The sequence below is a fragment of the Staurois parvus genome, unplaced genomic scaffold, assembly GCF_062004578.1.
Source record: "Staurois parvus isolate SC_StPar_1 unplaced genomic scaffold, SC_StPar_1.0 ptg000719l, whole genome shotgun sequence".
Classification (NCBI taxonomy): domain Eukaryota; kingdom Metazoa; phylum Chordata; class Amphibia; order Anura; family Ranidae; genus Staurois; species Staurois parvus.
The window spans coordinates 4,071,384-4,095,504 of NW_028318515.1; the positions used below are offsets into that span (position 1 = coordinate 4,071,384).

General features: G+C 40.7%; 1 protein-coding gene across 1 annotated transcript in view; it reads left to right on the plus strand.

Annotated features, from left to right (window-relative positions):
- AACS (acetoacetyl-CoA synthetase) overlaps window positions 1-24,121 on the plus strand; it is a 159,580-nt gene that overhangs the window by 11,499 nt on the left and 123,960 nt on the right. The window contains exons 2-4 of the mRNA XM_089653715.1: window positions 9,443-9,546; window positions 12,670-12,790; window positions 22,527-22,640. Coding sequence (XP_089509841.1) covers window positions 9,443-9,546; window positions 12,670-12,790; window positions 22,527-22,640 — 339 coding nt within the window. The remainder of the gene's footprint in view (window positions 1-9,442; window positions 9,547-12,669; window positions 12,791-22,526; window positions 22,641-24,121) is intronic.

A 24,121-nucleotide genomic window follows, 5' to 3' on the forward strand; every position in this document is an offset into this window, starting at 1 on the left:
TTTCATCTGCAAGGTTTGAGGCTTAAAGTCTGCAAAATCTTCAAACAGACCTAACTTGGCATTAAAGTGTTCCCTCCACCTTGTTAACCTTTTGTGAATACTTGGATGGCTTGCATCTTCGATGCTTGGGTGTAGGAGCTGGCATTCCAAGGACTATAAACTGGAGTTTCATTCCTGCCCCTCCTCGATTTATTGCCTCCGCACAGATTAGCTAATCTCGATTGAGCCCTCTCAGGGTCTTCTAGATCAAAGTGTAATTGCCCTATTCACTGTGCCCAAACACAAAGGGGGCATCCACCCCATCTTGGATTTTAAAGCTCTGAATGTCTTCATTTGAACACAGTATTTCTGCATGGAATCCATCAGGTCTGTCATTGCCTCGCTTCACCAGGGAGACCTTCTGGCTTCTTTTGGACATCAAGGACACATGCCTGCATGTCCAGCGCATCAGCATTTTCTATGCTTTGCAGTGAGGCATCTACACTACCAGTTGTTAGCTTTGCCATTCAGCCTCTTGTCGACCCATCGGGTGTTCACAAACATTCTGGTCTCCATATTAGTCCTACTGTGCCCCTGTGGCATTCCCATGTAGCCCCCCCCCCGTTCATTTCCTGTGATTTCATGGGGTTTAAATATGGTTCTCTCTGCATTTCAGAAACTGCTGTGTAACTCCATTGGAGACACTTCTCTTTATACTCCCACTCACAACGTGGTACTTCTTATAGCCATCACCTCTGTGAGGGAGCATGTCTGAATTGTGTGGCAGGCCTATTCTGTAAGGAACCTTTTCTGGTTTTGGATAGGGACAAGGTGATATTAAGCTCCAGGACGTCCTTCTTGCCTGTAAGGTGGTTTTTTGCTCCTTACCCCAACCAAAATATCTTCTTTTGTTCTTTGGTTTGGCTCCAGTTCACCAAAAGAAAACTTCCCTCCACTGTCTGGATGTGGTTTGGGCCATAAGTCTATCGGCTACTGCTTCTTTCAAAAGCCTGATTCCCTTTTAGTTGATAGTGCCTACATCAGCTTCAAGGTGGGTTATAGAAACCATCATTCAAGCTTATGTTCTCAAGGATCAGGTTCCACGATTTCCCATCAAGTTGCATTTTACTAGATCTGTGAGTGCTTCTTAGACTTTTTTTGAATCAATCAACTGTCTTCCAAATTGCAAAGCAGCCACCCGGTCTTCAGTTCACATGTTCTGAAAGTTCTACAAGGTGAACATTGTGGCCTCCATCTGATGCACCAACTTTGTACATAATGTCCTTCAGGCTTCTATTTTGAGTGGCAGGTAGTCCTCAGTTCCTTCCTCTTCTTCCTCCTATTCTCCCTTTTTTTTTTTTTTTTTTTTTTTTTTGGGCCTGTTAGGGTTTGTTTGCTGTGTTGCTCACCCCTTTGTTGGACTGCTTTTGGATGTCCTGAAGGATGTCCTTCAATAGACAAGAAAGAAAACAGGATATATATTTGTACACACTGTAAAATCGTTTCTTGGAGTCCATTGAGGAACTCTCTCTTGTGTTTTTATGATTATACTCTCGGTACTGCTTTGCTACAAAAGTAAATTGTGCAGATAGGAGAGGTTTTCCTTAGATACCATACATTTATTCGTGTTCTAGCTCTCCTGTAAAGTGGCAATATAATCCAAAAGTCAGACTTCTATGTCCCACAATGAACTCAAAGAAAAGGATTTTACAGTGAGTACAAAACTATTTTTTTTTTTTTTTTAACAGGGTTTCCCTTTAAAGCTTAAATGTCTTTTTGTAGCATAATTTGCTCATGCCTGCTCATTATATAACCTCATCCTTAATTAAAGCCTGATTATCTACCTGTAATCAGATAATGTTGCTACTAATAGCTTTGTAGGCCATGCTCTTTCATTAAAAATCGCTTAGCAGCAGTCTGCATGTGCCTGTGTATTCTGATAATGCTCCTCTGATTTCCCTGCATTACGTCAGCTGATTTCTAACAATTAATCTGTCATAAGCTGGTAGTTTCTTGTAGCAACAGTTCAGCAGACCCAAGAAAACAGACACATGATGGGTTTCTCTTGGCTGCTTCACTCATGTGCTTTCATGTGTTAATTATTGCAGGATTGCCAATTCTGCCTAGACAAATTTGCTGTGGGCAAGTAACAAATGTGAAACTGTTTATTTTCCATGCAGTCTAAAACAGCAGCTTCACCTTTATCGACTCCTCTCTGCTAAATATAGTTGCCCTTCCTTTGCTCCTTAGGCACTCTGTTCACCCCCGTGGACAAGAGTGAAATACTTAGTACTCCTGGTTATGGGGGAGCATGTGACTCTACCCCCCAGTCTGCCATGATTCACTGTCTTTGGGGGCCAATAAGAGTCCTCAGCCCTCAGAGCACTAACCAGATTGACCATTTAAGTATTCTGCATTTCTTTTGTGATATGTTGGGGAACTTGACTCAATGGTAAAAGGTAACAAGAATAATGCCAGCCCCCTGGCTCTGTTCAGCAGTGCTGCTGCTTTTACTTAACCTTGGCTCTTGGCTGGTCCCCCAGACCATCTTACACAGTACCTCTGTGTCCGCTCAGCTATTCCAGCTTTCCTTGCTCTCTTAGCCTTTCCGGTTGCTGCACAGGCCCCCTCCCTGGCCTCTTGATAGAAAATCTCCTGACACCCTGGACTTTCTCACTCTACTGAGACTTTCAGATTCCCCCAGTCCCTTTGACTGTCTAGTTGTTTTGTTGCCTGCCTGTGTCTTCCAAACTTGCTTAGCCATCTTGACTTCCTCATTCCTGTGGACAAGAAATCTCCCCTCCAGCATGTCTCCTGGGTGGAGCACACTTGTCTTCTAACAGAAGCACTGAGCTATGACCAAAACCTTCATTATAAGGACTGTGCGCACCTGCACTAAGAGGCTGCCAGTTTCCTGTAGACACGTACGTTTTTGTTTCATTTCAATTCGTTTTTTGGCTGAAAATTTCATTTTCGGAGGTTTGGATACATACGGATCTCCAAACCGATACGGTGAAGAATCCGAAAAAAAAATGTATAACAAAATTGATAAATTAATGCACAAAGAGATTTGTACCTTACATTTGGTGTGATTTTTAAGTCAATCTGAAAATATATAAATCAAAAATTTTTTAAAAGAAAGTTTGACATTTTATTGCTTAAGGAATTATGCTTTCAAGAATTGTCATACTCTTTGGGGGAAATTCTGATGTGTCAAATAAAATGTCAAACTTTCTTTTCAAAAATGTTTTCATTTTATATATTTTAAAGTTGTCTTAAAAATCCCACGAAGTGTAAGGTACAAATCTCTTTGTTAGAAAATAGGGATGATGGCAACCACACCCTAGGTTATACCGGATGACTCTCTTGTCAATAAATGAATTCCACTTGGATGATGTCATATGATGTGATAGTAGTTTAAACCCATTGGGAAATTTAATTCAAATTTCAAATTTGTTTGATAATTTGGATTCAGATAACAAATGGATCTGAATATTGTTCCATTTGTTAATTTGGATGCACATAACACCAGTCGATATTGTCCAGTCAGCTCATGCCATTTCTCTTGTTGTGTTGGACTAGTGTCTGAAAATATAGAATGCATCCAATTCAAATCCATCTGATTTGATAATATATCAAATATATAGCAATCTTTCTGGAAAACTGCAACGTTTTTCAAATCTACCAGGACCAACAAATATACGAAATATACAAATGCTGAAGATACAAAACAAATCGGTTAAACAGAACAAATATGAAGAAACAAAATTCTTCAATGAACAAATGCATCAAACTTCTTGGTAGGTACATGTCTATTCTCTTGCAAGTCCTGGATACTGGGTTTGGAGATTTCTTCCACCCAAAACTCTTCGAAGTCTCTAAACTCTGAAACCCCATCCAGGAATACTAATACTTGCAGAATGTTGAAAAACCATCTTTCTCAGTTTAGAATTAATATTGTGTGTCATATCTATCTGTGCTTGGCACAGGAGCTGTTAGATTGTGACTGTTACTGTAGCAGCGCTAACCTATTACAGTGATTGTCGGCTTCCCCAGCAGCCCTTCAGGTATGAGATATGCATCCTTGCATTGGTCCAAGCTCATTTCTGGAGTTCAGATTTAAGCAACACGACTTTGTCCAGGAACAAACCCAACTTTATATTGGACAATGAATGAGTTGCTGCACCCTGAGGTCATCAATCTCTTCCTCCTATAAGAATGTTCTCAAGCAACAGAAATCAGGTTGGCTTAACATACAGCCCCCCCTCCTAATCGGAGTGCTGCTGTGCAGGGGATTACAGAATGGAGATATCAAAATAGGTTCGGGTGTTTTGCTTAAAGTGTGTGTTTTTGTGTATATTATGTATGTATGTAATGCTATTTGTTGAATACATAATTAGATTATATGTAGTGTGTGGGATGTGGTGTGTTTGTTGTTTTTGTGTTTTTGTTTTTTTTTTGTTTTTTTTTTTTTTTTTTTTTTTTTTTTAATAGTTACCAGAAGCTTGTCATAATAGGTAAACTATACTTCTGATTCCTGGCTGTCTCGCATTTTTACAAATGGCATAATGTGACATAATGCGGATCTTGACATTTACAAAGTTACAAAGTTTACTGAAAAGCAAACAATTGCATAGACAGATGACATTTACAGAATCCAATGCAGATCGCATGACGCAATTCACTAGTATATTCTTGGCTTTAGTGTTGAATCTGAGCCAAGAAATGATTAGAAATCCTCTCCTGAAAATATAGCCTCACATCAGTCCATTCCCTGAAAAAGGGCTACCAGCACAGCGGGCACTGGAGAACAGGCACAAAGTTGCTTTTTATGTTAAAAATAATTAAAGCTAGACGTTTAGGCTGACCAATGTGATTGGTGGTGTCCAGTGCTGGTCACATGACATACTGGCGTTTTGCTGGCTTCAATGCTGAAACCAGGCCAGGAATTCTAAAAATTCCTACTCTAGTTGTTTGACAATGCAGTATCAGGCCAGTTGTATCTCCGTAGTGCAACCCGCAATACAAAGGACATTTCAGGACACGCAGGAAGTTGCTTTTTAGAACAGTTAATATGCTACAAGTCTTCCTGCCTGCCTGTGTTGTTGCCTTTCCCAAAATGTCTGCTTAGTGGTTTTAGCTCCGTGTCATATACTGTATAAAGGTTACTTTGTTGTAATGAGGGGATTTTATATTTATAGCTTGTTTCCAAACCACGCAAAAGCCATACCACACCCCCAATGAAATTATTATGGGGCACAAAGCTGTCAGGTTACCTGGTCATTTATGTAGTTGGCTAATGTTTTGTAGAAAAAAAAAAAAAAAAAAAAAAAAATAAAAATATATATATATATTGCAATTTGGAGCTGATTTATACTGTCTATTTCTCAAGATGAAGGTTAGAGAGGCATGGGGCCTTTTGGTGATTTTATTTTATTTATTTATTATTTATTTTTTGCTGTTCCACTAGACATATGCAGTTTGTTTCATTCCAAATCGAAATCTGGACGAATTTGTCTGTTGATTTGGATGTATCCAGATTTCCGAATTACAATAGTAACTAATTTTAAATGAGAAATATGTTTATTTAAAACACACGGCTTTGAGCATGCTTCATACCGCTGATGACGTAATATTTTGATAAAACATGTTGGGTAAAGCTTCAGGCCATGACATTACTACACATGCGTACGTATTGCAGAGGACTTTATATACCCCTTTTCAAGCCTTTCATTTGTAAGTGTTTTAACCAATTTAATAAATATAATAATCAGGTTTACACTGTGGGAGGTGTGACGATCACGGCGTCAGACCCCAGCCCTTCTCACCAAACTCGTGACCGAAGGACTAGCCAATCTAAAACCGCGCTGTCACGTGCGTAACAATACCACTCCCAGCTGCACTCTGCACAAAGATTGTCCAGCTAATGGACCACAATCTGTGTATCTGCAGCCTGGAAGCAATTGTTACTGGGTCAGGTTAATTACGCAATTAACCCTTCACACTGCCACCACCTCCTTTTTTTTTTTTTTTTTTTTTTTTTATACAGAGAACGAGGAAACTTGGCAATATCAGCAATAACACTATGATGTTTGAATAATCGTCGGTATACCACTGTCACAGCAGGCAGAGATATACCGAAGTTTAAAACACACACACAGTAGCGCTCTTCAGAGGCAGGAATTCGTAGTTTGCATTAAAGAGCGTTAGAAACCGTTCAACACTTTCGGAAAGTAAGATTTATTACTAAAAAGGTCAAAAGGGTGCAATAAAAATATTTACAGAAAAAGATGTAGCCAATATATATATAAATATTCAGAAAGCAATAGCACAGCAAAGAGAACAGAAGTTTAGAGGGTTAAAGTACTTGCCAAATGTCCTAGTTTAAGCAGATCAGGTCTTATGAGCCAAAAGGATTTCTTATCTCCCATTGTTAGTACCGATGTTAAAAAAAAAAAAAAAGATTCTTCAACTCTCACACACCTCAACTCAGCCTAGCCTAGCCTTTTCTAGCAACTCCACAGGGTGTCTCCCTGGAGCAGTAAACCAATCGCCTCATTTGGGGTGGGAGTTGTAGGTGGAGACCTCAGGCTATGACCAAAGCCTGCAAAATTATATTATGGTTCATAATTTACCCTGGATACATACAACATCCTATCCATGAGTAGATTATTACTCAGAATCACCTGCTGAATGGTTAGACATGAAACACAAAATATCTGCCCGAATGGTTAAGGAGATATAATACTCTGCTCTCCCACGCATGCCAGACAGAGGGTGCAACATATCAGGAGAATGGTCTCAAACTGAGCCGTCCGAATATGGGCTCCATGTTTAGGTAATTATGTCCTACGTGAAGATACTCACTTATATGAAAAAGTGAGTTTTAAAATGTAAGTCTGTTTTTATGACCCCTTGGAAGGTCTTTTGAACTCAGTGAAGGACTTGGTTTATGGTTTTACGAGCCCAGATTGCGGAAGCTAATAGACATCTAGGCCCCAGGTCGGTTGTGAGATTTATAGCCATGATGCCCTCCCATAGAGTTTGCTGCCTGTGATCTGCATCAAACAGACCACATGTCACTCAACAGAAAGGGAGGGGGGATGAGGACAGCTGATTTGGGAGTAGAGCATGATAGAAGATGGAAGACCCTTAACAAGATGGAGGACTGCGTCCATCTCTGTATGCACAATTGCTACAGGAGGTGTTACTTCCATTACATGTATGATGCTGATGTATTGCAGACGAATATTGAGGGAAGATTTGGAGGTGAGAGATTACCCTATGTACCACGGTGCGGAGGAGCATCTTGATTGACATAAAATCTGTTTGTGACTTCTCATGTAGAGGTCGTTTATGCTCTGGTAAGCCTCAGAGTACTTGTCTTGGTGGAGGACACGTGGTGAGAGTGGATTCATTGAGTTACCTTTCCACACAATCTATTAAGCTTACTCTTCAGAGCACTACTATTTCATGTGGGGTCTCTGATCGCTTCTCTTAATGTATTAGTTAGTTATACACTATAGGAAGCATTATTTGCATTTTATTAGATGTATGATCTTGCTACTGAGTGTGGAGTGAGAGATCGGGAGGTGAGCGATTACCCTATCTATGTACCACGGTGCGGAGGAGCATCTTACTTCACATACAATCTGGTTGCGACCTCTTATGTGGAGGTCACATATGCTCAGAGTTTTGTGTTTGTAGAGAATACATGTTGAGAGTGGAATTATCAAGATATTCTGTTTATAGAGTTTTTAGAGTTTTGAACTTGCCCTTCAGAGGATTATTGGGGTTCACTTTTAAGAGTATTTGTATTCACAATGGTTATTTAAAATGGAATAGAAAAGAATAGAAAATAAAAGAATACAGTAAAATAGAATAGAAAATAAAATGATAGAATGGAAAAGAATAGAGTAAAACCGAATAGAATATACTCCTCTTCCAAAATTTGAATTTTGACTAGATTAGAAAATAAAAGCATAGAAAGGCAAGAACAATAGAATATAACTGTCTTCTGAAATTCAAATTTTGAATAGAGTAAATTTGCATTCGAATAGATCAGAAAAAACAATAGAATATAACAGTCTTCCAAAATTCGAATAAACAAATAAAATTAATTTAACTAAACAATTATTTAAATGAGTCAAAACTAATTTTTTTTTCATCCTGTTTATCTTCCACACATGGTTACAGCCAGTGGTGTATTTAAGTTTTTTGTGCTGCCCTAGGCGACACAAAAATCATCTGTCCCCCACGGACACCAACCAACACCCCCCCCCTTCCCCCTCCTGCGGTGAGAGCCTGACATTGACCAACAACCCTGCCCCCCACCTGGGAGAGCTCCACAGCGCCATGGTAGTTCATTGAGCCATGGTAGTTCATTGAGCCTTCCTGCCAGTAGTATCTGCATGCTCTTACGGGATGTAGTAGATATACTGACGGGCCAAGGGGTGACCTGCACGGCACTAGTGATCTGCTGATCGCTGGTGCAATGCTTTAGAGGTTCCACAAACAAAAAATAAATGCACATATTTTTTTTTTTACCTGCACAAAAATGTGCATTTTTTTGTTAAAATTGGAACTTATCCTTTTAAACACTTACCTCTTCTGCTGCCGTCACTGCTGAATGCTACTTCATTGCTAAGGAACATCCTTGGACGGAGTCTTCTGGGAAGCTGACACTTCCAGGAGTGTCCTGTGTCCTTCTGAGCTCATGACGCAGTATGTGGATTTCCTGTCAACCTTCACATCACTACTGTAAGTGTTGGTTTTCCAGCAGGGGGAAGGGTGGGATTCCTCAATAGCAGAGCAACTCTTGGTGGCATGGGCAGAAGAAAATATATTTACAATCTTCATTTCAAGTAACCCATTTGTCTAGATATTCTTAGTCACAGTCACTTTAAATGCATGTGGTTATAATACTTTAATTTATCTTGATATTGGCTTTTCCAATCCTTTTATACAACTAGTTTATGATAGACTACTGTGGCACACATGCTCTGTCATCAGCCATTCCATAGGCTGTGGTGGTGCTCTTGAGCAAGCTGCGTATTTGCTGCAGTAGAGACTTAGGACCTGGCTTTGTTTATTAGGGGTGTCTAAGGGCTTGTGAGGTAAATTTTCACCCATGCATGTATTTACATTTTGTGTTTAGCTGCTTGCCAGGAGTTCAACTTTAAAAAGGAATATGTTTAAGCACATTAGGGAAATGGTCCTTATGGCTCATACTAGGGGCTCCTCATCATTGCCATATCCTAACTATACCATGTAAGTGCCTGGACATCTTTTTTTTTTCCTCCAGCATTTGAAAGTACCTAAATGTAGAAGCATTACACACTCCCCAATTTTCTTAGACTTCTATGCACATATGCTTTCAGTGGTAATGTTTAAATTGTTTGACCACAATCGGATCCTCTTTAGGTTTTATATTTGTTACATTGTATTTTTTTGTCTGTTGCAGCCAATTACAATGAACTGTACCAGTGGTCTGTGGAATGCTACCCAGAATTTTGGGCAGAATTTTGGGATTTTAGTGGTCTTGTCTACTCACTCATGTACAATGAGGTATGTAAGCTATTCTTGTTCAGTCTAAATACCTGGTTTACTTAAATGCTATTAAAATGTGTGTTTATAGAAGATGTAAATCAAAGAGAACATGCAAGGTACTGTAATGAATAGTAAGTAACTGATGTGCAGCAAGCTGACCCTGGACGCATACTGGTTTCCGATTAGTGGCTTATATTTTGGAAAGGGAAGATCAGTATGATAGTCCTGGAACCTGCAGCTATGAGAGAAGTCTGCAATGGCAGCTACAATACATTTGATCCTAATAGTTTCCCTTTAAAGCAGTGGTTCTCAACCTTCCTAATGCCGCGACCCTTTAATACAGTTCCTCATGTTGTGGTGACCCCCAACCATAAAATTATTTTCGTTGCTACTATTATATTCATGAGGTGTCGTTTTACCTCCAATACTGCTGCTTTCAACACAGTAGCTGCTTTTAACAGAGTAGGTGCTTTCAACACAGCAGCTGCTTTCTACACAGTAGCTGCTCTTTACACATGTGTGACTGGTCCACATAGGTACAATATGGCGCCAACCCTGTCACATACACCTGTATTTGTACGGGATGTATGTGATGGGGTTGGCGCGATGATGTCATCACGCCGGGTACTCGTATGTTGGCATATCTGCACATGGGCGGACCCTCCTCGAGACTGATAGAGGAGCGGTGTCTCGGAAATGTGTTTTCCGATGGTCTTAGATGACCCCAAAGGGGTTGCGACCCACAGTTTGAGAACCGCTGCTCTAAAGGGACCCTGTCACCAGACCATTCATTTGAACAGAAATCTTTCCACAAGATTATATGTCCATTTTAACGTATGTTATTTACCTGTAAACGCATCCCTTGTGTAGAAATCCAAAAGGACTGCTGCTGGGCAATGCCATTTTGAATGTGATTCACCAGTGAACATATGATTGGGTTGAAAAGCCATCATAGGCACTACACCTCCTTATAGTCCATTAAATATAGACACAATAGAAAGATAATTGGGAGTTTTAAGGTGCCACTCATGACTAGTAACACTGAAAAAAAAATCTTTTAAAAGCTTTCAAATTTTATTATACATCGATTTGTTAAACTAGCCATAAAAAGTCATATAATTTCAAGTATGGAGACGTGTAACCATATATTTCATATCATATCCTCTAAATTGCCAATCCTATTACTTCCTGCTTGGACAGATCCACAGGAATATCTATTGGGCTAAGTGGGATCATTTCTTTGAGTTGTATACGCGAGGTGTGACAGTCTTAATTCCCGGAATGCCAGTGGCATAGCACTATGGTGGTGAGTCACACAGCCATTCGCACTTTAGCGTATTCTGACATGTTCTAACTTCCACACGCTTGGGTCACAGACCAACTGACTAGTAGAGGAAATAACACGTGTGCGCTGTTGGCAGAAAAGAAGTGACTGGAATCTGGAGCAGTGGATTAACATAAAAGTTTTTTGTGAAAATTGGCAAAAGTGCGAGCAAAACTTAAGCTCTGTTACAACAAGGCTTATGGTGAACATTCCATGAAGAAATCACACGTTTTTGAATGCCATAGTTGGCTTAAGAAGGGGCAGGAAAATGTCCATGATGACGCAAGAAGTGGGCAGCCAAAAACTCAAACACCAGATTTTAATGGAGGATTTGGGAACAAGAAAGTTTTCCACAATGATGGTGCCTTGAATCTTGACAGAAGATCCTAAAGAACGTTTTCTTCAAATTTTTCATCCGATCTTTTGAAGAATGCAGAGGTGTTTCATATTTATTTATTTATTTGCAGTCCATTATAGGAATGAAATGGTCACACCTTGTACATGTCTCTCTCAAGTAGCAGGTCTTGGTTCAATGTGTTTTGCAAATGGCTTGATCAGGAACTCTGTAAATTTATCCAAGTAAATACAGCAGTATAACATATGTCTGTTAAAAAATGTATGGGTACCAGCTATCACTTTTGTATTACATGTATATAATTACCCATTTTTTTGCATCTACCCATATCCACATAAATACATCACTTATAATATATAGCAATAAATATCAATGCTAATGTGCAAGATTAAAAATACATAAATCCACTGAGAAAATAAAACCGTGTGCCAAAAAAGTGACCTGTTCTTCAAAAATCACAATATGCATTAAGCGGCTAATGTTTCAGTATTTACAGCATATAATACATTGTGTCCAGTGCTCAAATATGCAACTGCGAAAAAGTGTCCAGTCCTTCAAAATTCACTAGTGCAATGAGCACTCTTCAACAGATGTGCACTAATCATGTCTTTCCTGAAGATTGATGAAATGTGTAGGGCAGGGCTTATTGGACACGTGATATCACCCCATCAGTGGCACTTGTTTACAGCCAGAGTTTGTGGCTGGAGCCTGGGCTGCACAGTCATGATTGCTAATCCTTCATGTTGGGGGGATCACATGCCTGACTAAGGGGTCCTAGAAACATTGCACTTTCTTGTTTTGTGATGTGAGCATACTTCAATAAAAAAAAGTTTGGACTCAACTTGAAGATCTGTGCTGGCAAATAGTTGCACTGTGTTTTGTGCATGGTCCAGTCTCCAGCTGATTGTTGCTGCATCACCCAGGACCCTAGGGCATTTCCCAGGATTGTGTGTGTGATGGGAATATGGATAGTTTAGTGTCGGGAGAGACACTTGCTATATGAGTTTTTAAAAAATATTTTTACACTATGGAGGCTTTTTGTTCTTCACTTTGTATATGATATATGAGCATGTTCTGTAGGAAATAAACCGGTCTTTAGAGTATTTAAATCGAGTGAAAAAGAGCCATAATATACAGGGTCCATTCCTATGGTAAGTTATTAGTGTGGCTGGTGGAGGAGTCTCAGAGGTGCTGGATGTTTTGAAATTTGGAAATTTTGAAGCACTAAACATTAATTGTTTTTGCAATTGTATATCAGAGCACTGGACATCTTTTATTATATGCTGTGCATATTTAAACCTCCTTCGAAGTCCTTGTATCTTCATGCATTTGAATTATTCATGCATCTGAGGGATTGCTTGAATTTTTCTGTTATTGCTTTTAATGTGTTTGTTTTCATGTTCCACATTTTATAAGTTGCAGGTACAACAATCTAATGTTTGATTATTAATGCTTGTTTTAGGTCATTGACAGGTCGAAAGGGATTGCTGATGTTCCAGAATGGTTTCATGGGAGCCGTTTGAATTATGCTGAGAACCTTCTCAAACACAAAGAAAACGATAAAATTGCTCTATATGCTGCAAGTATGTATTACCGACTAGAAAGTGGTAGTTTGTGTGGATGTATATGATTGTGCATAGCTGGTCATCACTCTTGCATCTTATTAGAAAAGCATGGGCAATAACATGGAGGTGCCTCATCCTCCCCTCCTACCCCATCTGTGGCCTCCACAGCCTTCACACTTCTAAAAAAGAATCTTTGCTAAGATTTTGTAGTGTGTCTATTAGAATTTTGTCCATTCATCTGTTTGCAATTTCAGGTACTAATGTTGGAGAAGACCTTGCTCGCAATTGTTGTTCCAATTCCTAAGACAGGTTATCAATAGTAGTGGTTCTTGAAGTTAGGCCTTTCACACGGGAGCTGGCACCTGTACTGCATGAACGAGGCTTTTGTTTTTGCGCCTGCATCTGTCTCCAACTGTGGGGATGCGGTCTATGGAACTGAATGCAGACAATAGCCTCAATCATGCCTTAGAGTACCAGCATAACAGCACCTGTGTGATGTCCATATGAGATTAGGGCTCGTTTAAAGTCTGACAACACTGTTTATGCCCTAACAGTATAAAAGAAAAACAAGCAAAAAATCATACCTCTACAGTAAAAGTATGGGAATGTAAAATATACACTATATAAAATATATACATATACACTATATTTCCAAAAGTATTGGGGCACCTACCTTTACAGGCACATGAACTTTAATGGCATCCCAGTTTTAGTCTGTAGGGTTCAATATTGAGTTGGCCCACCCTTTGAAGCTATAACCGCTTCAAATCTTCTGGGAAGGCTGTCCACAAGGTTTAGGAGTGTGTCTATGGGAATGTTTGACCATTCTTCCAGAAGTGCATTTGTGAGGTCAGGCACTGATGTCGAACGAGAAGGCCTGGCTCGCAGTCTCTGCTTTAATTCAGCACAAAGGTGTTCCCAAAGGGTTGAGGTCAGGACTCTGTGCAGGCCAGTCAAGTTCCTCCACCCCAAACCTGCTCATCTATATCTCTTGGTACAATACAGTCAAGCAAGTACTGTTCTCCTGGCAACCGCCAAACCCAGATAGGTCCATTGGATTGCCAGACAGAGAAACGTGATTCGTCACTCCAGAGAACACGTCTCTATTGCTTTAGAGTCCTTTACACCACTGCATCTGACTCTTTGCACTGCGCTTGGTGATGTAAAGCTTGGATGCTGCTGCTTGGCCATGGAAACCCATTCCAAGAGCCTCTCCACGCGTTGTTGTGTTAATCTGAAGGCCACACAAAGTTTGGAGGTCTTTAGCTATTGACTCTGCAGACAGTTGGCAACGTGTGCGCATCAGCATGCTCTGACCCTGCTGTGTCATTTTTATGTGGCCTACCACTTCGTGGCTGAGTTGCTGCTGTTCCCAGTTGCTTCCACTTTGTTATAATACCACTAACAGGTGACTGTGGAATATTTAGTAGCAAGGAAATTTCACGGATGGACTTATTGCACAGGTGGCAACCTATCACGGTATCACGCTTGAATTCACTGAGCTCCTGAGAGCGACCCATTCTTTCACAAATGTTTGTAGAAGCAGTCTGCATGCTTAGGTGCTTGATTTTGTACACCTGTGACCATGGAGGTGATTGGAACACCTGAATCCAATGATTTGGAGGGGTGTCCCAATACTTTTGGTAATATAGTGTTTAAAATGTAATAAAATGGGGAATAATAGTTTGTAAATTTGAGTTACTTTAGTTTTAAATGGACACAATGGCAAAAACTATTCACTCAATAGTTCTAGCTATCTGAACATAGAACTGTAAGTAGAATACTCAAATGCTGTGAGTACACTTGACAAAATTGAAATATTTTAATGGGTTTTCCTGGTCAGAACATTTTAAAAGATTATTTTCTGCACCAAATGTAAATGCCAGTGTTGGACAATCATTTTAACATGTATAGTAATTCAGAATAGGAATGCTGCTTCCCTGTAAACTGTAAATCATTAAAACAATGTTTGTTTCTTTTTTGTATCCTAATAACAGAACAGTAAAGTATTTTTCAATTACCCAGACATAGGTCGTAATTGTTGGTTATGTGTTATAGAAGACACTGGTAGTGATAGCAGAATTCAGGCTTTACTTGTGTGGCTTAAGTTACAAACATACAGACTTTACTTGTGTGGCTTAAGTTACAAACATACAGAGCACATTTCAGCAGACTGTATAACAGCAGACTTATTACAGCACATTACTTCCTGAAGAGATAATAGAGAAAAAAAAAGAAGCAGCAAGTTTTACACATACACAACTAGTAACCTTTAGCGTACAGTGCCATCTACTGGTCAAGTGATATTACCACAGAATACTGTATATAGTACATTATAGTACATGCTGTTGTATTCCCAACAGTAATTATGTGTCAGTATATGTGCTCTAAAATAATATTGGTCCCCCTTTTTAAAGTGTTACTAAACCCAGCATTCAGTATATCTGGTCTACCACAGTACACAGAACATGGAAATTCAATTATTGTAGTATATAAACTGCTAAATACCTTTTTCTCATCAACAGTATTTACAGTCTTGTAACTTCTATCATTGCCCAGTTGAGTACTGGTTAAAGCTTGTAGGAAGAGTCTTCATTCTGCTCTGACTGTCCTATGATACTGCATTAACTCCTGACCCTCTGTCTGGACAGTGCTGATTGGCCCTGCGCTGATCACATGGGACATACTAAAAGGAATAACCAAATGGATTGCCCATAGACTTTAACAGGGTGGTGGAATGCTTATAGAGAATAATGGAAAACAAAATATAAACTAATTTGCAAGCAAATCTGAGAAACCTTTTAACATTTCCCACAGGTGTTCCCAAAGTAGAGTAGTAGATTGTAAGATTTAAATTATTTAGCATTATTATTGTTGTTTTCTATGGAATGAGAGAAGAGAATGCCAATAGAGTACAATGGGAAGCAAGATGTGAACATATTTCTTGACAAATCTGTGTCACGTAGAAAATTAACCTTTACCGCATGGTGTTCCCCAAGTAGGGTAGCAGATTGTAAAATTTTAGGTTACCGTAGATTAAAGGCGTTTTCTAGGAAATGACAAAGGTGAATGAGAATGAAATACCCATAGCGTATAATCGGAATCAAGACGTGTATTTACATGAGAACCATCGACCTATGAAATAAATCTTTAGCAGACATACTTTCCAAATTCAGTTGTGATGTTTAAAATTGTGATTAAGTGGGATTATCATTGTTTTCTATGGAATGAAAAATGTAAATGACATAAGAGAATGCCTATTGAATATAATGGGGAAACAAAATATAAACTAATTTGCATGGAAATCTAATAGACATAGCAATGTAACCCTGACCACAGCTGCTCCTTAAATAGAGTAGCAGATTATAAAATTGAGATTATTTAGGATTATAGCTGTTTCTATGGAATTATGTGACTTGATATCAGAACCATTAAACATATGAAATAAAACGTTAGCAGACATACAAGAAAGCAATAATAATCCAACCTAATCTCAATTTTAAACATCACCAGTGAATTTGGAGAGTTGGTCTGCTAAGGATTTATTTGGATGAGTGGTTCTGCCTCCAGGTCACATCTTACTTCCCATTATACTCTATGGACATTCCCTTCTGTCATTCTCCTTTTGTCATTCCATAGAAAACCGCTATAATCTAAAGCAATCTCAATCTTACAATCTGCTACTGTATTTGGGGAACACCTGTGGGAAAGGTTAAATTGCTGTGTTTCTCAGATTTGCCTGGAAATGTATTCATATTTTGCTTCCCATTATATTCTCTGAGAATTCCCTTCTGTCCTTCACCCTTGTCATTCCATGGAAAACTATAATAACCCCACTTCATCTCAATTTTAAACCTCACCACTGAATTTGCAGAGTAAGTCAAAAGGATTAATTTGGTATGTTGAATGGTTCTGGCTCCAGGTCACATTTTGCTTCTTGCTATATTCTATGGGCATTCCTTTGAGTCATTCAGCTTTATCCTTCCATAGAAAACTGCTATAATCCCAAATAATTTCAATCTTACAATCTGCTACTCTACTTAAGGAACACCTGCGGGAAAGGTTACATTTCCGTGTCTCTCAGATTTGCCTGAAAATTAGTGTTAGATTTTGTTTTTCATTATTCTCTATGGGCATTCCCTTCTGTTCCATTATTCTCTATGGGCATTCCATTCCATCTTAGTTCTGCTCTAATCACATGCACCCTCCCAAAGAAAAAATATCTCTCTAGCAATATGCACTAAAGTGAGCATGTGCAGTGTGACTCCTAGAGCTCTGTACTATCAGCAGATGGATTGGGGACAGTAGAAGAAGGGGAGGAACAGAGAAGACAGGAACAGCCTTTTTACACAATGCGGAGGATAACCCCTTAGGTTCCACAGTGAGTATAACAAGCATGCTTTACTGCATATACAGACTGATTTTACTGTTGTGGGTTTAGTAACACTTTAACTGCAATCATTCTAATTTTCATTTGGTATAATTTCACATACGCCAATATTTAGTCTTAGGGCTCGTTCACACTTGACTGTTTTACCAACTCTTGCCAAACTCCCCTATAGCGTTTGGCAAGCGTTGGTCCGTCGTTTGCGGAGTGTTTTTAACGCACGGCAAACGCCGCATGCGCGGTTCAGCGGCGGATGGTAGGCGTTTGCCGAGCGTTAAACGCCCCACAAATGCCTATAATGAAGTTTGGATGGTGTTACCGCTCCGCAATAGCCCCCGCAACCATGTCGCAACCGCACCGGAAATGGCGGCCGGGCGTTTGCGGAGCAGCACCATAGACTAGAATAGGAGGTTTCAACGCCTCCTGACTCAACCAGAGGCGTCCGTTTTGCCGCGACGCTACCGCTCCTGTTAGAACAGCACCATGTGCTGCAATGGGCAGAATTGTCCAAGGCTTTTGGGAAGCGGTAAAAACGCTTCCCAAACACCTTTCTGCCGCTTGAAAACAAGGCTAGTGTGAACGTAGCCTTAGAACAGCATTTCTTTAAAATAAGAACCCTTTTATTTCTGCAGCTACTAACCAAGTATCCTCTGTCTGTCTGTTTTATTTTAAATATTCAGAAAGTGAGTATATTTCTTGAGCAGACTCCCTAAATATAAAGTATGACAACACAATACCCCTGTGCTTTTTAATTAGAAAAAACAAACATTCATCCAATTTAATCTGTATAGTTTGTTTTTCCTAAACCTTTACGCTCCTTTCACATGAGCTGGTCTGCCTGCCAGTTTTTCAGGTGGACCCAATCGTACCCTCTATTCTCCTTCATTGAGTAGCGGATGTAAACAGACGTGTCCGTTTTTACACCTGCCAATTTCCAATCCGATCAGCTAAAAACAGACAGATGGGGGTTTAGTGGATTGGATGGCAGTCAGGTGTAAACTGATAGGTGGTCCGTCTACATCTGACTGCCCATAGAGGAGAGCGAGCGGTGTCTGTGTCCACTCTGCATAAGCAGAGCAGACACGAACCAGCCAGCCTCCTGCTCACTGTGGATTAGCGGACAGATTCCCTGCTGACTAAACTCCTAGCAGAGCCCGTCTTTTGTGGAAGGGGCCTTAAAGTCAGTATCATAAACTGACTTGAAGTAGAACACAGCGCAGGAAAATTGCATTCCGTATATGTTTCCTGAACTACACACGAATGTGCTGCTCTTATGAGACATGCATGGGTGCCATTAATTGGTACGGTTGTGACCAAACTGCAAGGTATCACACTACACTTACACTACTTTTTTCAGTGTTACGGTACGTTTGGAAGCCCATTGAGATGAAAAGGGTGTCAAAAGTGGAACGCGCAGGACCACACAGGAATGTGCATGTTCCAGTGTGAACTGGCCCCTAAAGGCTGGCTTCAAACAGAACTAAAAGCAGAACTTTTTTTTTCTCTGTTCTATTTTGGATAGAGTAAGGGAACAGTTAAAACCCCCATCAGTTGTGTTCATTTTTTTTTGGGGGGGGGGTGTGTTGTGTGTCATCTGTGTTCTGTTGAGCAGATTTCTCTTCACTTCCTGCCCCAAAGCTAAAACAAGAGGTGAGATGAGATTCCTCTAAAGTGGGGGAATCTCATTGTCCCTATTAGAATGTTTCCCTTTTATCCCCGTCATGGTGACAACCCATAATTTTGGGATTTTCTTTCACCTTGGTAAATAGGGCAAATAGAGAATGGTGAATATCCCTAACAGGGGCACAGACAACAGTAAAAACCTGACGGGTGTTCCTATCCCTCTCTACAACTAAGAAAAAGATGTTGATAAAAAATAATTAAAAAAAAAAAAAATAAAAAAAAATAAATATATATATATATATATATATATATATATAATACATTTTTTTTTTTTTTTAAATAGTAAAGGTATAGAACTGAGTTGCTGGATTGGCAGATTGCAAGGGTTCCATAAGGTATGTATATCTTATTTTGTGTGCATAGGAAGAATATAGAGCACCATCTAGTGGCCGCAGACTCATATTGCAGCTGTTGTGTTTTCCTGTGCTGTGACAATAGTAGCTGCTGGAACAGATAGGAATGTTACTTATTAACAGATTCTGTAATAAGGTACAACACTCCTCCTTTCCTAACTATGGGACAGCTCAGACTTGCTGGATTGTCAGAACCAACATCCTATTGTACTAGTCTGCTGTATGTCCTTGAAGGGTTATAGTCTGTATAATAAAACAATACATCCTTTTTATCACTGGAATTTAAAAAGCTGGACTATTTGGACTATATTTCATATTTGTTTTTTGTTTTTGTTTTTGTTTTTTTTTCCCTGAAATTAATAAATATATGTATACAAGAAAACTATAGCAGTAATAATGTGTTTTTTTTTTTTTTTTCCTTTCATTTGTATTATTATTATTATTATACAGTATTTATATAGTGCCAGAAAGTTTGCTCAGCGCTGTACAGAGTAGTGGAGGACAGTACATGAGACAATACAGTAACAAAACTGTATACGAGGGGTTCGAGGGCCCTGCTCTTTCGAGCTTACAATCTAGGTGGGAGGGGATAGGGGCACAGGAGGAAGTGGCTGTTGGAGATGGAGTGGAGGAGATTGCTGTTAGGTGAGGGTGGGGTAGGCTTCCCTGAAGAGATGGGTTTTCAGGGTGCACCTAAAGGTGAGAAGGGTAGGTGACAGGCTGATGGATTGGGGTAGTGAGTTCCAGAGGATGGGGGAAGTCCTGGAGAAGTCCTGCAGTCGGGCATGGGAGGAGGAGACCAGGGAGCTAGTAAGTAGGAGGTCTTGTGAGGAGCAAAGAGTGCGGGTTGGGTGGTATTTGGGTATCAGGTCAGTGAGGTAGTTCGGAGCAGTGTTATGAACGGCTTTGTATGTCAGTGTTAGTAGTTTGAATTTAATGCGTTGGGCAATCGGGAGCCAGTGGAGGGAATGACAGAGGGAGGTGGTAGATGCGGAGCGGTTGGTAAGGTGGATGAGTCTGGCCGCTGAGTTCAGGATAGACTGAAGCGGGGATAGCCTGTGTTGGGGTAGGCCGGTGAGGAGGAAGTTGCAATAGTCGAGTCGTGAGATAATAAGGTAGTGTATGAGTTGTTTGGTAGTGTCTGGGGTTAGGAACGAGCGTATTTTGGAGATCTTGCGAAGGTGGAGCCTGCATGAGTTTGCCAGTGATTGGACATGGGGTTGGAAGGACAGGTTAGAGTCTAGAGTGACACCTAGGACTTTGGCTTGTGGGGTGGGACTGATGGTGGCGTTGTTGGTCGTGATGGAGAGGGTGGGGGCGCGGGCTGGGGGGAAAATTAGGAGCTCGGCTTTGGAAAGGTTTAATTTGAGGAAGTGGAGCGACATCCAGTCTGAAATGTCATTCAGTAGGTGGGTGATACGGCGAAGATTGAGGGGGTGAGGTGAGGGGTGGAGAGGTAGATTTGTGTGTCATCGGTGTAGAGGTGGTAGTTGAAGCCATGGGAGTGTATCAGTTTGCCAAGGGAGGAGGTGTAGATGCAGAAGAGAAGGGGCCCGAGGACGGAGCCTTGGGGAACCCCAACAGAGAGAGGGGGAGGTGGTAGCGTTATAGGTAACGCTGAAGGAGTGTTGGGATAGATAGGAGGAGAGCCAGGAGAGAGCGGAGTCTCTGATGCCAAGGGAGTGTAGTTTATTAAGGAGGAGGGGATGGTCAACTATGTCGAAGGCCGCAGAGAAGTCGAGGAGTAAGAGGACTGAGTAGTGGCCATTAGCTTTGGCGGTTAGCAGGTCATTAGTGATTTTGAATAGGGCAGTTTCGGTGGCGTGTAGGGGACGGAAGCCAGACTGTAGTGGATTGAGGAGGTTGTTGTCATTTGAGGTGGGAGTTTAGGCAATTGTAGACCAAGCACTCAAGGAGTTTGGATGTAAATGGCAGTAGGGAGATGGGTCTAAGGTTGCTCAGGTCGGAGGGGTCCAGGGAGGGTTTTTTAAGTATGTGGGTGATGTGTGCGTGCTTTAGGGGGGAGGGCAATGCGCCAGTAGAGGGGGAGAGATTGAAGATGTGGGTGAGGGAGCGTAGGATGGAGGAGGAGCATGACCGGAGTTGTGTGGGGACAGGGTCAAGGGGGCAAGTGGTGAGGCAGGCTTCTGTGAAGACCTTAGTGACCTCTTCGGTGGTAGCAGGGCTGAAGGAGTGGAGTGTTGGGGAGGCTTTAGTGTGCGAGATGTTAGGTGTGGTGGGGGTCAGGGCGATTGCGAGGTCAGAGGAGGGGAGAGTTGCGGGGGTTATGTTGGGAAGCTAGGTGGGGAGGTAGATTGAGCATTGGCGATGTCCTTACGGATTGCGTCGATCTTGTTTTGGAAATGGTTGGCAATCTCATGGGCGGTGACTGAGGTACAGGGTGGAGATGGGGGGGACAGAGAGTATGGAGTTGAAAGTGGAGAAGAGCTGGCGAGGACAGCTGGAGAGGGAATTGATGAAGGTTACGAAGTAGGCTTGTTTGGCGGTGTGGAGGGAGGAGGTGTAGGTGAGGAAGGCGGATTTGTAAAGGGTGTATGCTTGAGGGGATCTGGTTTTGCGCCATAGTTATACGCAGTAGTGGCAAGGTCGGGGCAGGACAGTGGAAGGATACTGCGTACAGATGGTCAGCTGCGGAGTGGAGAGGGGCCGGGTTCAGGTTGCGGAGGTTACGGCTGGTGATGGTTTGACGTTTGGGGGGGGAGGTGTTTGAGGACGGGGAGATGGAGAACGTAATGAGGTTGTGGTCAGAGAGAGGGAAAGGGGTGTTTGTGAGGTTGTGGAGGGTGCAGAGATGAGAAAAAACGAGGTCCAGGGTGTTCCGTTGGTGTGGGTGGAGGACTGTATGCACTGTGTAAGTGCCAAAGAAGAGGTTAAGTGGAGGAGTTGGGATGTAGCCGGGTTGTTGACGTTAATAGGGATATTGAAGTCACCAAGGATGATGGTGGGTAGCTCAGAGTAGAGGAAGAAGGGTAACCAGGCGGAAAAATCGTCGAGGAAGCGGGATACGGGTCCAGGAGGCCGATTTGTATAATTATTTGCCTCAAATGTGTTCTTTCAAAAGATCACCTGTAGATTTATACTTCACGTATTGTTAAATTCACAAAAGTAGAATTTGTACACACATGGCAAGTTTTCCCAGTCGGAAATTTCTACAGATGCTTAACATTGTGGGCCGTGTACCAGTGTACAGAGGAGTAATCTTTTGTGTACTTGTCTCTAGTTAGTATTTATTAGGTATTTCTTTAGGCCACTTTATGCCAAGCCTTTCCACTGTAATTAAACAAGTTGCATTTCTTATTATTCTCCTTAGGGGAAGGCAGGGAGAACGTGGAAAAGGTGACTTTTGAAGAGCTGAGAAGAAATGTAGCTTTTTATGCAGCTGCTATGCGGAAAATGGGAGTTGAAACTGGAGACCGTGTTGTTGGTATGTATCTGTATGTTTTTAGCATTTAAAACTAGTAACATTAGGGAAAAGGGGTAAAATTGGTAAAGGTGCAAATGTCCAGGACAGAATATAAAATGTATGTATTTAGTTGTATGCCTGCACTTCCACTGTAACCCTTTTTCACGTAAGTTTAGACTGGATATCTGTATTACTGTGTGTATTTATAGAGTAATACTTATGTTTCTATGTTGATGCATACACAGGTTTTTTTTGTTTTTTTTTTAAATCGGTAATGTAATTGTATAGAAACTGACCTCTACAAGGGTTCATTCACACCGTAAAGGGTTTGGTAACATGGGTAATACATGCCTTAACACGTTATTGTGATGCGATACAGTACATTGTACTACATTCTAAATTGTACACCAGTGCACATGTAGTGTGCTATAGTACATCTCAATTCAGACGCAATAGCTCTGTGCGTTTTATATGTGCTGCATTGTAAAAAAATAATGCAGGACCTATATTTTCATGTGTTTAGAGCCCAATAAAAACAAAGCAATGCTGGTCCAATGTACCAAAAAAGTAAGTGGGTAAGTTACATCATCATACATGTGCTTTACCATAAAGTGTTATAGGACATAGCTTTTACATAGGACTATGAATATCCATATTAAAGTATCACATATTGAAGTCACACAAGCTTTTAAAGAGACCCTGTCACTAACCTAACAAATAGGTACAAATGCTTATTTGTAGTGATTTTTCTTTTAAATAAATAAATATTTTTTTTAAAATGTGCCTCTGCTAACAAATCTGATTACTTCAATCTGTTCCCTTCTTGCATGCCATAACCCTCTCCTCTTCTGAGCGTTTCTAATTCCAGTTTGCGCTGGCCCAGGTTTTCACCCTTTCCCCTAACCTCCCTAAATAACCTTTTTTTTTTTTTTTTTTTTTGTAGCTGTTGGGGAAGGAGTGAGGGCAAACACTATAGAGCACAGCTCTAAGTCTGTTGCTTACAGGTATATAACATGTACAAAACAAAGTGATACATGGGGGTTTACTAAAACTGGTACACTCAGAATCTGGTACAGCTTTGCTTGGTAGCCATTCAGCTTATTAGATTTGACAATAAAACCTGGAAGCTAATCGGTTGATAAGCTGGGCTGCACCAGGTTTTGCACCTTACAGTTTTAGTAAATAACCCTCAATTTCATGGGAAGGTTTTTATTGAAATGAATAATTTGGTGATAGGGTCTCTTTGAAATGTTAATGTAATTCTAAAAGTTGTTTTGCAATTTTTTTAAATCTGCAGCTTTTATTAAAATAAAACACCTGATGATCCTTCTATGGTGGTCCTTCCATCAGGCACTTCTGTAGTAGGGTGGCAACACTTCATCTTCCAATGGCTCTCCAGCATTGTTACTCTGTCACATGCACTTTCAATGTAAACTGGAGCACTCAGAATCTGGTGTAGCTGTACATGATAGTCAATTGGCTTCTAACTTCACCTTGTTCAG